At 37.0% G+C, this 12,511-nt stretch overlaps 1 protein-coding gene across 8 annotated transcripts in view; it reads right to left on the minus strand.

Annotated features, from left to right (window-relative positions):
* Positions 1–12,511, minus strand: part of MKLN1 (muskelin 1) — a 387,994-nt gene that overhangs the window by 57,960 nt on the left and 317,523 nt on the right. For all 8 annotated transcript variants that reach the window (XM_043966412.1, XM_043966411.1, XM_043966413.1 and 5 more), the window contains one exon: positions 8,937–9,149. In XM_043966412.1, the coding sequence (XP_043822347.1) occupies positions 8,937–9,149 (213 nt within the window). The remainder of the gene's footprint in view (positions 1–8,936; positions 9,150–12,511) is intronic.

Raw genomic sequence — 12,511 nt, forward strand, 5'->3', positions numbered from 1 at the left:
TCACCATAATTACAAACCTCTTCATACATAATCAAACTTCCTATTTCATCCTTTACTCTCGGCTAAGCATATGGCCTCATGCTTCTTAGAAAAAAAAAATTGAAGTCATTTCACTTTCATCTCCCATCACTTGTATGCAGTCTGTCACTATCTCCTTCATTCTCTTGTTTCATGACTGCCAGAAAAAGCTTTTTGTACATATTTTTTATTCCATCACTCTTCTCTAGCAGATTATCCTTCTACCATTCCTACTCTCTTCAGTCTCCAATCTCTCTTTATCTACTGGTTCCTTCTCTGCTGCCAACAAACAATCCTTATCTCTTCCATCCTTAAAAAAAAAAAAGAGAGAGAGAAAAGAAAAAAAAGAAGTTTTACTTACCACCCAAGCTAGTTACATTCCTCTAACTCTCAACTAAACTTCTCCAGAAAGTCAACTATAATTGGTATCCCCCAATTCCTCTCTTATAAATCTTCTGTAATCTGATTTTCAGTAGTTGTTTTTCAACTGAAATTTTTCTCTACAAAGTCAACAAAAATCTCCTAATAAACACATTTAAAGATCTTTTCACAATCCTCAGTCTTCCTGAGGAGTCCAAAACTTTTGACATCATGAATCATTCTCTCAACATGGATTCTCTTTCTTCTCAAAATCTTCATGATACAGCTCTCTCCTCCTACCTGTCGGACAATGCCTACTCAAGTCTCCTTTGCCAGATCCTCCTCCAGGTCTCACTTACTAATAAGGAGTGTCCCCCAAGGCTCTGTTCTGAACAGTTTTCTCTCTATCTCTATGATCTTACTTGGTGATCTCAGTTCCCAAGAATTCAAATATCACCCCTATGCAGATGATTAGCAGATCTATATATTCAGTACTAACCTTTTCCCATAGGTCCTATCTTGCATGACCAGTAGCCTCTTTTAGACATCTTGAATTGGATGTTCTCTAGGATCTCAAACTCCACATGTTTAAAACAGAATTCATTATCATTCCGCCAAAACCTTCCCCTCTTATGAAATTCCTTATTCCTGAAAAATGCATCCCCATCTTCCTGGTCACTCAAGCTTGCAGCCTGGGTGTGCCATCCTTGAATCCTCCCTTGCACGCACCCCACATATCCAATCTCCTTCCAAGTCCTGTAGTTTCTGTCACAACATCTCTTATACACATCCTTTTCTTTCCACTGAGCTACCACCCTGGGAGAGGTTCTTGTCCCCTCATGCTGGAACTACTCCAATAAACTCTGGCTGGTCTCTCTGTCCCAAGTCTCCTCTCATCCCAGTACCTTTTCCATCCAGCTAACAAAGTGATTCTAATGAAGCAGTTCTGGCCATGTCAATAAATTCCAGAGGCTGCTAGACATTTGCAAGATCAAGTCTAAAATGTTGTGTTTAGCTTTTACAGTCCTTCCTAATCAGGCCACCTCCTATTTGCCCAGTCTTCTTACATTTCCCTTCCCTCCATGTTCTCTGTATGATCTAATAATCTTGCTTTCTCTTGAAGGCTACACTCCCTCTTCCAGCTCCATGTCTTTCACTGCCTGTCCCTCAAGACTGGAATGTTCTTGCGCCTTCCTTCTGGATCACTGGCTTCCTTTAAGGCTTATCTGAATAGCCCTTCCATGCTCACCTCCTTGCCCCCACACACCCTTTTCCATAGAACTGTCTCCTTACAAAGTGAATGTCTGGTGAATACCTGAATGTTGGCTTGGGAGTTCCTCTATTAGAATGACCAACTCCCTGAGGGCACAGACAGGTTTTTACTTTTTCTTATACTCAGTGCTTACTACAGTGCCTGGCACAAAGTAAGCATTTAATGAATGCTTCTTAACTGATTGGAGCAGTCTGAGAAGAAGCCAAGAGCACTTAGTGCTTGAGGGAACCAAAAATGTTTAACAGAGAGACTTCAGAAGCTATATGATAAACGTCTAATATAAAGGATGATCATGTGAAGAAAGAATTATTAGGCTTGGGAACAACATGCAGAAGTTTCAGGAAAACAGACTTAGATTAGAGGAAAAGAAATTCTTCCACCCAAATAAATCTACACCAAAGTGGAATGAGTTGCCCCAATGCAATGAGCAATGGGTTCCCTCTCAGGGCTTTTCAAGGAAGTGGGATAACCCACTTGTCAGATATGCTATTCTTGTTGAACTAAATGGTTAGTTTCCTTCCAACTTTGACACAAATGATTTGGTAAAGACATCTTACCCAATTCAGAGTTTAATTCTATAAACTTTGGAGAACAGACTTGCAAGAGAAAGTCTATGTATAAAAAATTTAACTATGCCATTTCTACTTTCCGAACTTTCATAAACCCAATTCTTCCTAAATTACTTCTCCAGTGCTTCCTTGTTGTACAGCATACCTGAATAAGACACATGCTTACACAAGAGATGAGCCTAACAATCTATCTAAGAAAAAACAAATGGATGAATAATGCCTATTGTCCAGTTGACACACAACTGCATTGGTACACCAAAAACATAAAAAGATCTAGAGGAAAGGCTCTTGTAAGTTGGGTTGTTCCTTCTATGAGAAAGGAATAAGCATTTATTAAGTATGATGGGGAAATAAATACAGATAAGATCAAAGAATTATTAAAATGTTGAAGTATAAACAATCACTTAAAGTATTAGTGTTTCCCCAAGTAAGTTTGTAGCTTTCTACATATCTATCTCTAAGACAAAGACTTTATGTTTATGCTTGTTAAAGTTACATGCAGTTTCCAACATTTAAATTTGACCTGAAAATAGGTGTTTTCACACAGACAAGAAAGCCCCAAATCTCTGTGACTATGGGCTACTAGTTTACCCCTTTTAAGCTCTATGCTTCTGATTATGAGTCTCTCTGAGAGGCAGTTTCCTCCTAGAGGGAGGTACACTACTTGACAAGGTTTCAAATGACAATGCATGTGTTAAGACTTTGTAGACCTTAAAATACTACTAAATGGGGGGCAGCTAGGTGGCTCAGTGGATAAAGCACCGGCCCTGGATTCAGGAGGACCTGAGTTCAAATCCAGCCTCAGACCCTTGACACTTACTAACTGTGTGACCCTGCGAAAGTCACTTAACCCTCATTGCCCTGCAAAAATAAAAATAAAAATACTACTAAATGTCAGTTATTATTCGATCAATTCATCAAGGATCTATGATTTTACTGGAGTGGGAACTACTTTCACTAAAACAGATCACAATCTAAGTACTGTCTATAGTATAAGAGAGGTTTCCAATGGATCTGAGAGAATAAGTAATATCACACAGCTATTAAGGGTCAGAGGTGGAGATTATGAGTCAGAAAGTCCTAGAGCTGATGTGGGATGGAATTAGGGTCAAAGTGATCATGAGTCAAAAGAAATACAAGACTCAGTGACTCAGTTTCCCAAGTTTTATTGCAATACTGGGTGACCACAGGGAGAGAACCAGAAAAGTGGAAAGGTATCTCTCCTTTCTCTATCCCTTTGCTCCTCTTGATAATTCCAATTCAGGTCCACTGAGGGTACTGCTGCAGCCCCATGGACCCCTGCCCAAGGCAAATCTGTTGGAGCCTCCTTATCTCCTGCTTGTCTAGCCAAATCCCAAATCCTTTTCATCTCATCTAAAGTACAGCAGCTAGATAAAATGATATGCAGATCTGCCCATGAAAAATCAAACTGAAGGGAGATAGCTCCAAAACCTAATTCCATCCCACATCAGAGGCACACCCAATATATATATATTTTTTAACTACATCAAGCTGCCTTTAATTATTATTGCTGCAATTGTAATCTAAACCAATGAGAGAGAGAGAGAGAGAGAGAGAGAGAGAGAGAGAGAGAGAGAGAGAGAGAGAACACGAGAACATGTATTCTTCTGCTATGAAGACAAAATGAATGAAACACAGAAGCATATCTTTGGGTTTGTGTTGCATCTCTCCCAGCTTAAGCTGTTCTGCTCTCTGAATCCCTCTTTCATTTTTCCAACTCCATCTCTTTACTGAACTTCAGAGTTCCATCTCCAACTGTCCATTGCTCATTTCAAACTAAATGTTTCATTCATGACATTTGTATCCTCAGCATCAAACACAATGTTTGCCATTTAATAGGTACTTAACATCTCAAATTAAATATGTCCAAAACATAATTTAATCATCTTTTACCCTATTTCTCTTGTAAACATTACCATTCTTCAAGTATCCCAGATTTATTAATATTGTAATTCCTCACTCTGTTACTTCACATATCCAAACAGTTTTCAAATCTTGCCATATCTATGTCCAAAAGAGTCATCACCTTAGTTCAGGCCTTCATTACCTCTTGGCTAGACTACTACAATGGACTTGTAATTTGTCTCCCTGATTCACATCTGTTTTCCAAATCCAGTTCATTCTCTACAGAGCTGCTAAAGTGACTTTCCTTAAGCACAAAGCTGACCATGTAAATCCCATATTAAATAAACTCCAGTGGCTTCCCACTTGATCATCAAATATAATAAATTTGAGTTTGGCTTTGAAAGTTCTACACAAACTTACACCTCATTATACAGTATTCCTTTTTTTGTACTCGACAGTATAGATAAACTGGCCTTTTCTCTATTTTTCTATCTCCTGTTTTCATGTGCTTTTGCATTGGACTGGAATGTGCTCATTCCTCACTTCCAAACCACTGAATCATTCTTTTTCCTCAAGAAAAAGATCAAGTGCCATTTTCTACAAAAAGCCTTTCATGATACCCCACAAATGTTACTGCCTTCATTTCTTTCTTTTTTTTTTTTTTTGGTGAGGCAATTAGGGTTAAGTGACTTGCCCAGGGTCACACAGTTGGTAAACATTAAGTGTCTGAGGCCGGATTTGAACTCAGGTCCTCTTGACTCCAGGGCCGGTGCTCTATCCACTGTGCCACCCAGCTGCCCCTACTGCCTTCATTTCTACCTTATATTTATTTAGTAATTGAGTCTGTAATAATTATATAGGTAACCACAGTTTTCCCCAAAGCATCTTGAGAATAAAGAATGCTTTATTCTTTGTATTTATATTTCTAGTGCCTAAGAAAATGTTTGCCATTAATAAATGCTTGTTTATGGATTCTCATAAAGAGTTCTGAAATTTTTCAGTTTGACATTTTAAATTTTTTACTATTTTTTCCATTGCTGCATTTTGGGGAAAAATTAACTTTATTTTCAATTTCAAATTTTCTCTCCCTTCAACCCCTACTTGACCCATGGAGAAGGCAAGAGATGATATCCATTATACATATACAGTCATATAAAACAGTTCTGCATTAGATATATAACTTCAAAAAAAGGGCAAAAGAAGTAAGGGGGAAAAGGCTTCACTCTGCCTGCTGAGTATATCAGGTCTCTCTCTGGAGACAGAATTTTATATCATGAGCCCTCTGGAATTATTCACACGATCATCTTTACAACACTGTTACTATTATGTAGACTGTTCTGGTTCTTCTCACTTCATTTATATCAGTTTATATAAGTCTTCCCAGGTTTTTGTGAAACCATTCCTGCAATCATTTCTTGCAACACAATAGCATCACATCACATTCAGATGCCCTAAGTTATTCGACCATTTTCTAATTGATGGACATCTCCTTAGTTTCCAATTTTTTGCCTCCACAAAAAGAGCTGCTATAAATATTTTTGTACATATGTGTGTCTTCCCTTTTTCTTTGATTTCCTTGGAGTATAGACCTAGTACTGATATGTTGGGTTAGAGAGCATAGACAATTTTAGAACCCTTTGGGCATAGTTCCAAATTGTTTTCCAGAATGGTTGGATTAGTTCACAGTTCCACCAACAGAGCATTAGCATACCTACTTTTCCACTTTCCCTCAAGCATTTGTCATTTTCTCTTCTGTCATTTTAGCCAATCTAATTGGGTGTGAGGTTATTTGAATTTGCATTTCTCTGATTATTAGTGATTTATAGTTTTTTCACATGACTACTGATAGCTTTGATTTCTTCTGAAAACTTTCTGTTTGTAACCCTTGTGGAATGGCTCCAATATTTATAATGTTTGCTTAGTTCTCTATTTACCTAACAAATAAGACCTTTAACAAAGAAACTTGAGGCAAAAATTGTTTCCCAGTTTCCTACTTTCCTTCTAATTTTGACTACAATGGCTTTATTTTTGTAAATATTTTAAATTTCATGTAATCAAATTATCCATTCTACCTCCCATAAACCTTTATATATCATATCCTATTTAGTCATAAACTCTTCCCCTGTCCATAGAAATGCCAGGTAATTTTTGCTTGCTTGCCTAATTTTCTTATGATATGACCCATTATGTATAAATCATGTACTCATTTTGGGCTTTGGGTATTGTCGGTCAATACTTAGTTACTACAAGACTACATTCCAATTTTCCCAGCAGTTTTTGTCAGAGTTCTTGTCCCAATAGCTAGGATCTTCAGGTCTATAAAACACTAGGTTACTATACTTATTTACTTAAGTATATTATGTACCTAAACTATTCACTTGATCAACCACTCTATTTCTTATCCACAGAGGAACTATATGAACCCAATTACAAAACACTCCACACAAATAAAGACAGATAATTGAAGAAATATTAATCAATCATGGTAGACCGAGTCAATATAATAAGAATAACAGTAATACCTACATTTGTTTGCTTATTCAATGCCATACCAATCAAACTACTAAATAGAACTACTTTATAGAACTAGAAAACATGACAAAATTTATCTGGAGGGAAAAAAGGTCAAGCCTTTTAAAGGAATCAACAAAAAAGTGAAGAGTACTAGCAGTACAAAATTTCAAACTATATTCTATAAAATGTTTATCATCAAAACAATTTGATATTGGATAAGAACAATGACTTCACATGGGCCCCCCAAACTATTTCATTCTGTACTTGGAGTTCTTCACCCCACTCTTTCAGGCGCTGGGCAGCATGTTTCATTATTAGTCCTCTGGAACCATGGTTAGTCATTATATTTACAAATATAATACTTTCAAAGTTGCTTGTCTTTGTCATGTTGTTGTCACTGTATAAATTGTTCTCTTGCTTATGTTCATTATTCTGTAGTAATTCTCATACAAGTCACATTTCTCTGAAACCATCTGCTTCATCACTTCTTATAGCACGATAACCTTCTATCACATTTATATAACATAACTTGTTCAGCCATTCCCTAATTTATGGACATCCCATCAGATTTTCATTCTTTGCTACCTCAAAAGAAGCTATAACTATTTTTGTACATTTTTAGAATCTATTTTGCATAAGACTCCTTTAATATACTCTCCCTTTGGCCCCTTTCCTATTTCCCTGTTAAGTGGAATATAATTTTGTACCCAAATCTGTGTCTGTGTGTGTGTGTGTGTGCATGCGCGCACACGAGTGCATTTTCCCATCTTTGACCAGTTCAGATTAGACTGAGATTAAAGTGGCAACTGTCTGATATCTACTTTGCAAAGCCTGATTATTTGAGAAATTTTCCCCTTCTCCTCAATGTATTCCTCTTCCCTTCTCTTTCCTTTTTTCTCTTAAAATCATTAAAACTTAACAGACTCTTTCCAGGCCTTGTCTAATTAGATTCATTCTATGAGTTTTGATGAAAAATGTAAGCAAAGGAATTCTAATCATTCTTGATGAAGAAAGGTTATATGATGTTGCAGGGAGCTTTCATTTTGGGGTTTCTTTCAAGAGTTAACTGGTAGATTCTTTCTAGTTCCATTCTACCTTCAGGTTTAAGAGATATGAGCATTTTCCATTTAAGATTTCTTAAAATATGATGTTTAGGATCCCTTTTGGTCATAGCATTCAGAAAGTCCAATGATTGTTAATTGTTTTTCCCTTCTCAATCTGTTTTCAAGGTTACTTATTTTTGTATGAAATCTTACATTTTCTTCTATTTTCTTTCTTTCTTTTTTTTTTTTTAGTTTTTTGCTTTAATATTTTGTTTTGGCGGGGGTGGGGGGGGGGAGAGCAGGTAAGTGGCCCAGTGGATATAGCACCGGCCCTGGATTCAGGAGGACCTGAGTTCAAATCTGGCTTCAGACACTTAATACTTACTAGCTGTGTGACCCTGGGCAAGTCACTTAACCCCAATCGCCTCACTTAAAAAAAAATTGTTTTGTCTTATGGAATCATTGTTCTGGTCCATTCTTATTCTCAAGGAGTTGAATTCTTTCATAATTCTTTCTTCCATATCTCTCATTTCCTTTTCAATTTTTTTCTCATGTGCTTTCATCTAAAAAACCATTTTAAGCTTTTTCTTTAAAAAGTTCTTGCATCAGGGCAGCTAGGTGGCGCAGTGGATAGAGCAGCGGCCCTGGAGTCAGGAGGACCTGAGTTCAAATCTGGTTTCAGACACTTAATACTTACTAGCTGTGTGACCCTGGGCAAGTCACTTAACCCCAATTACCTCACTAAAAAAAAAAAGTTCTTGCATCTCTTCAACAAATTCTAGTTGAGTTTGTGCCTAAACTATGCTGTTCTTTGTGGCTTTACTTAACAGTAGTAGTGATAGCTATTGTTATTGTTGTTGTTCTCCTTCTCCCTCTTCCTCTTCTATGTTTCCTCCTAAGCATAATGCCTCTCGATGGTGTTATTATTTTCCTATTTGTGCAATCTTTCAGCTTACATTCTGACATTAATGTAAGGGCTGGGTTCTATCACCCTTTTGGAGGGAAAGACTGTGCTGATTCTTTTGCTGCTTACTTGGGGTACTGAATGTCACATTATTCTAGGATTTCAGTGACAAGCTTTTGGTGTTCCCAAAGGGATCTGATCTAGAGCAAATTCTGATTAAAGCCCCCTGCTCTGAACTCTGCAAGTTCCTGACCTGAGTCTGGATCTATTATTTGAGAATACTAGATATAGGAATCATTAATAGTTCAGACATTACACATAAGTAAAACTGAAGAGCAAAAACTTCTGAAAAGAAACAATTATAATATATTTTTATCACTCTACCACACCTGATGATCAAACACCAACTTGGGTCCTCCATCAGCAGCAGTGTCCTCACTTAGCAACATCCATGTGTTTGTGTCGATGTCATAGCGGTAGAAGTCACTTTTCAGAGATTTGCTGTTCCTCACAGAGGAATCCAAGTAACGTCCCAGTGTGTAGATCTGTCTTCGCTGAATGTCAATACACATTTTATGACAAGATCTGGCACTAGGCCCATTCTGTTTTGGGGGAAACCATGGAATGGTGATTAGAAATAAATACGAGAACCTAAAATAATAGGTTTTTTTCCTATTAGATTTCTTAGAAAGATATGTATTAAGAAATTCAGAAACATTTATTAAACAACTGATTCTGGTCTGATATGGCAGCTATAATAAGAAAGATGACAACACATTTATAATCTGCTTGGGAAGAAAACATTCCTCAGAATTTCTATAGTACACAGGATGTCCCAAAACTCTGAGGCAGATAGACTTTAGGGACATTCTGTGCTCACATGGCACTTTACTCATACTGCCTTGTACTAGTTATTTGTACAAATAAAGTTACTTCTGCAGGCCACAAGGTAGCACAAGTCTGGAGTCAGGAAGCCTCAGACATTAACTAGCTGTGTGACCCTGGGCAAGTCACTTAACCCTGTTGGCCTCAATTTCCTCATCTGTAAAATGAACTGGAGGAGAAAATGGCAAACCACTCTAGTATCTTTGTCAAGAAAACCCCAAATAGGGTCACAAAGAGGTGGGTATGGGGGCAGCTAGATGGCGTAGTGGTTAAAGCACCGGCCCTGGATTCAGGAGTACCTGAGTTCAAATCCGGCCTCAGACACTTGACACTTACTAGCTGTGTGACCCTGGGCAAGTCACTTAACCCCCATTGCCTGCAAAAAAAACACAAAAAAAACAGAGGTGGGTATGACGGGAAGAAAAAAAAATGACCTGAGGGAAGTATGGTCCTAAAGAAGAGCCATGAGAAAACATTCTCTCTGCTTCTTTGGAGAGGAATGCCTTCGAAACAAACAGGCCCACTGACAAATCTATGGCTTGTATAAGAAATAATGAATATGAAGAATTCCAAGAAACAGAGAGACACGTGAATGGAGACAGTGTGAAATATGCAGAACTGGGAAAACAGTTTACACAATGATAATGACAATGTAAATAGAAAAAGACAAATGAAATTGATGCTGCCTAACTGTAGGAACTAAAATGGCCCCAGAGAAGAGGAAGAAATGACATGGTTATTCCTACTCCAGAATGAGGATCCAACTCCCCCTACCACTACCACCATCACTACCACCACCGAAGGGAGCCATGTGCCCATACTGGCACTGGAGAGTAACATCTAGAGAGGCCATAGGGAACGGACTCATGGGAAAAACAGAAAGAACAACAGCAATGGACCATTGCTTGGACTGAAGGAACTCCTCACTTAACCACATAAGGAAGAGATACTTTCCCTTCTGCCAAAAGCACCCCCCCCCCCCCGGAAATGATTCTCCCCTGGGACTTGGTATTTAAGATGCTCTTCTTCCCTTCTTGGCTGTTAATACCCCCAAAATGCCTCCATCTCTTAGAGCACGTCACTTCCTTCATGCCTGAATCCAAGCACCATATTATGTGTGAAATCTAGCTTTAAAAAAATATATGTACATTTTTTAATTAAAAAAAATGACCTGAGGGCAAGGAACAAATGCCTTACTCTATTTTAGCTTTAATAGTTCCCCCTTCCCAATTTGCAAATAGAAAAAGTTCACTAAATGTTTTTAGATACATATATATGAACCAAGTAGAGATAACACAAAAGGATGTACCAAATAATACAGCACAATTATATAGAATACAAACATTACAGGAATTCAGATAAAGGAAAGATCATTATAGACAAGACCATGAGGGAAACTTTCCTGGACCGTAAACTGAAGATTATAGAATCTGCTTATAGGGTGTCCAAGGCACCTTTATAAAACCTCATTAACCATTATGATAAGGATATTTTTATGCACTCATTCACAGACAAATTTTGTAAAGGTGACTTGAACTGAAAAACAGAGACACCCCTTTCTATACCAGTTCAATATTCTCTAGAGGTCTAGCATATCTAACTTTTCTAAAATTCTTTCATCTCTTTTACTATTTTGTTAATTTTATGGTTAGATAATTTTAAGTCTGAGAAATGTAAACTAAGGTCCCTTGCTAAAATAGTTTTGCTATCTATTTCCCCCTGTAACTTATTAAACTTTTCCTTTAATAATTTGGATGCTATGTCATTTAGTATATATGTGGTCAGCATTTTTTTTAGTGCAGGGATCAGTTTTTTGTCTATTTTAAACATTATTTTCTTTTTTAAATTTTAGTTCCAGATTCTCTCCCCCTGTTCCATTCCTCCTCCAACAATGAGAAAGCAAACAACATATCAATTATACGTGGGAAATCAAGCAAAACATGTCACCAGAAAAGGGCAAAAAACAAATAAAGAAAATTAGAAAATTATACTTCAATTTCCAATCAGAGTTTATTAGTTCTCTTATTGGAGGTGAATGGCATTTTTTTTTTTAAATTGTGAGTCCTTTAGAATTATCTTGGATCATTGTATTGATCAGAGTAGCCACGTCTTTCATAGATAATCATCATTACAACAGTACTATTGCTGTGCACAATGACCTCCCAGTTCTTCTCATTTCACTTTGCATCAATTCATATAGGCTTTGCCATTTTTTTCCTGAAACTATCTGTCATCATTTCCCTCAAAATACCAGTACTCCATCACAATAATATGCCACAATAATATTCTCTAATTGGAAAGTATCCCCTTAATTTCTCATTCTTTGCTGCCATAAAAAGAGTTGCTATAAATATTTTGTACAAATACGTTCTTTTCCTTTTATCTCTATGGGGACAGGCCTAGGAGGGTATTGCTAGATCAAAGGGTGAATTTATCATATTCACATTCATAGTTATGATTGCTAACTATGTTTCCCTCAATTTTATTCTCTATTTATCTTGCTTTTTTGCCTTGTTCCCTCATGAAGTCAGTTTTACTTCTGAACCATAGTCTCCCTTATTGTATCTTTTCTCTTATTATTGTCCCCCGCGCCCCATTTCTCTTAAGCCCTTTCCATTCTATATTCCTGTTGTATAAGATGAATTTCTATACCTGACTATGTGGGCATATATATGTGTGTGTGCGCACGCACGCATCTGTATGTATACATACACGTTTGTGTACATGTATATATATTTTGTCTTCATTGAACCAGTACAGATCAGAGTAATATTTAATTCTTGCCCACTGGTTCCGTCCCCCATCAAAAAAATTTTCCTTGTAAGCTTTTTATTAATTTAATATTTTATTTCTCACAATTACATGTAAAAATAATTTTAACATGTTTAAAAAAAAATTTGAGTTCTAAGTTCTCTCCCTTCCTCCTTTCTCTTTTCATTGAGAAGGCAAGAAATTTAATATAGGTTATACATGTTCAGTCCTGCAAAACCTATTTCCATATTAGTCATGGGGGGTGGGTGGATAGTCCCCCCAAAACCCTTAGAAAAATAAAGTAAAAAATCCTACAAAGCTTATTTCT

The sequence above is a fragment of the Dromiciops gliroides genome, chromosome 5, assembly GCF_019393635.1.
Source record: "Dromiciops gliroides isolate mDroGli1 chromosome 5, mDroGli1.pri, whole genome shotgun sequence".
NCBI lineage: Eukaryota > Metazoa > Chordata > Mammalia > Microbiotheria > Microbiotheriidae > Dromiciops > Dromiciops gliroides.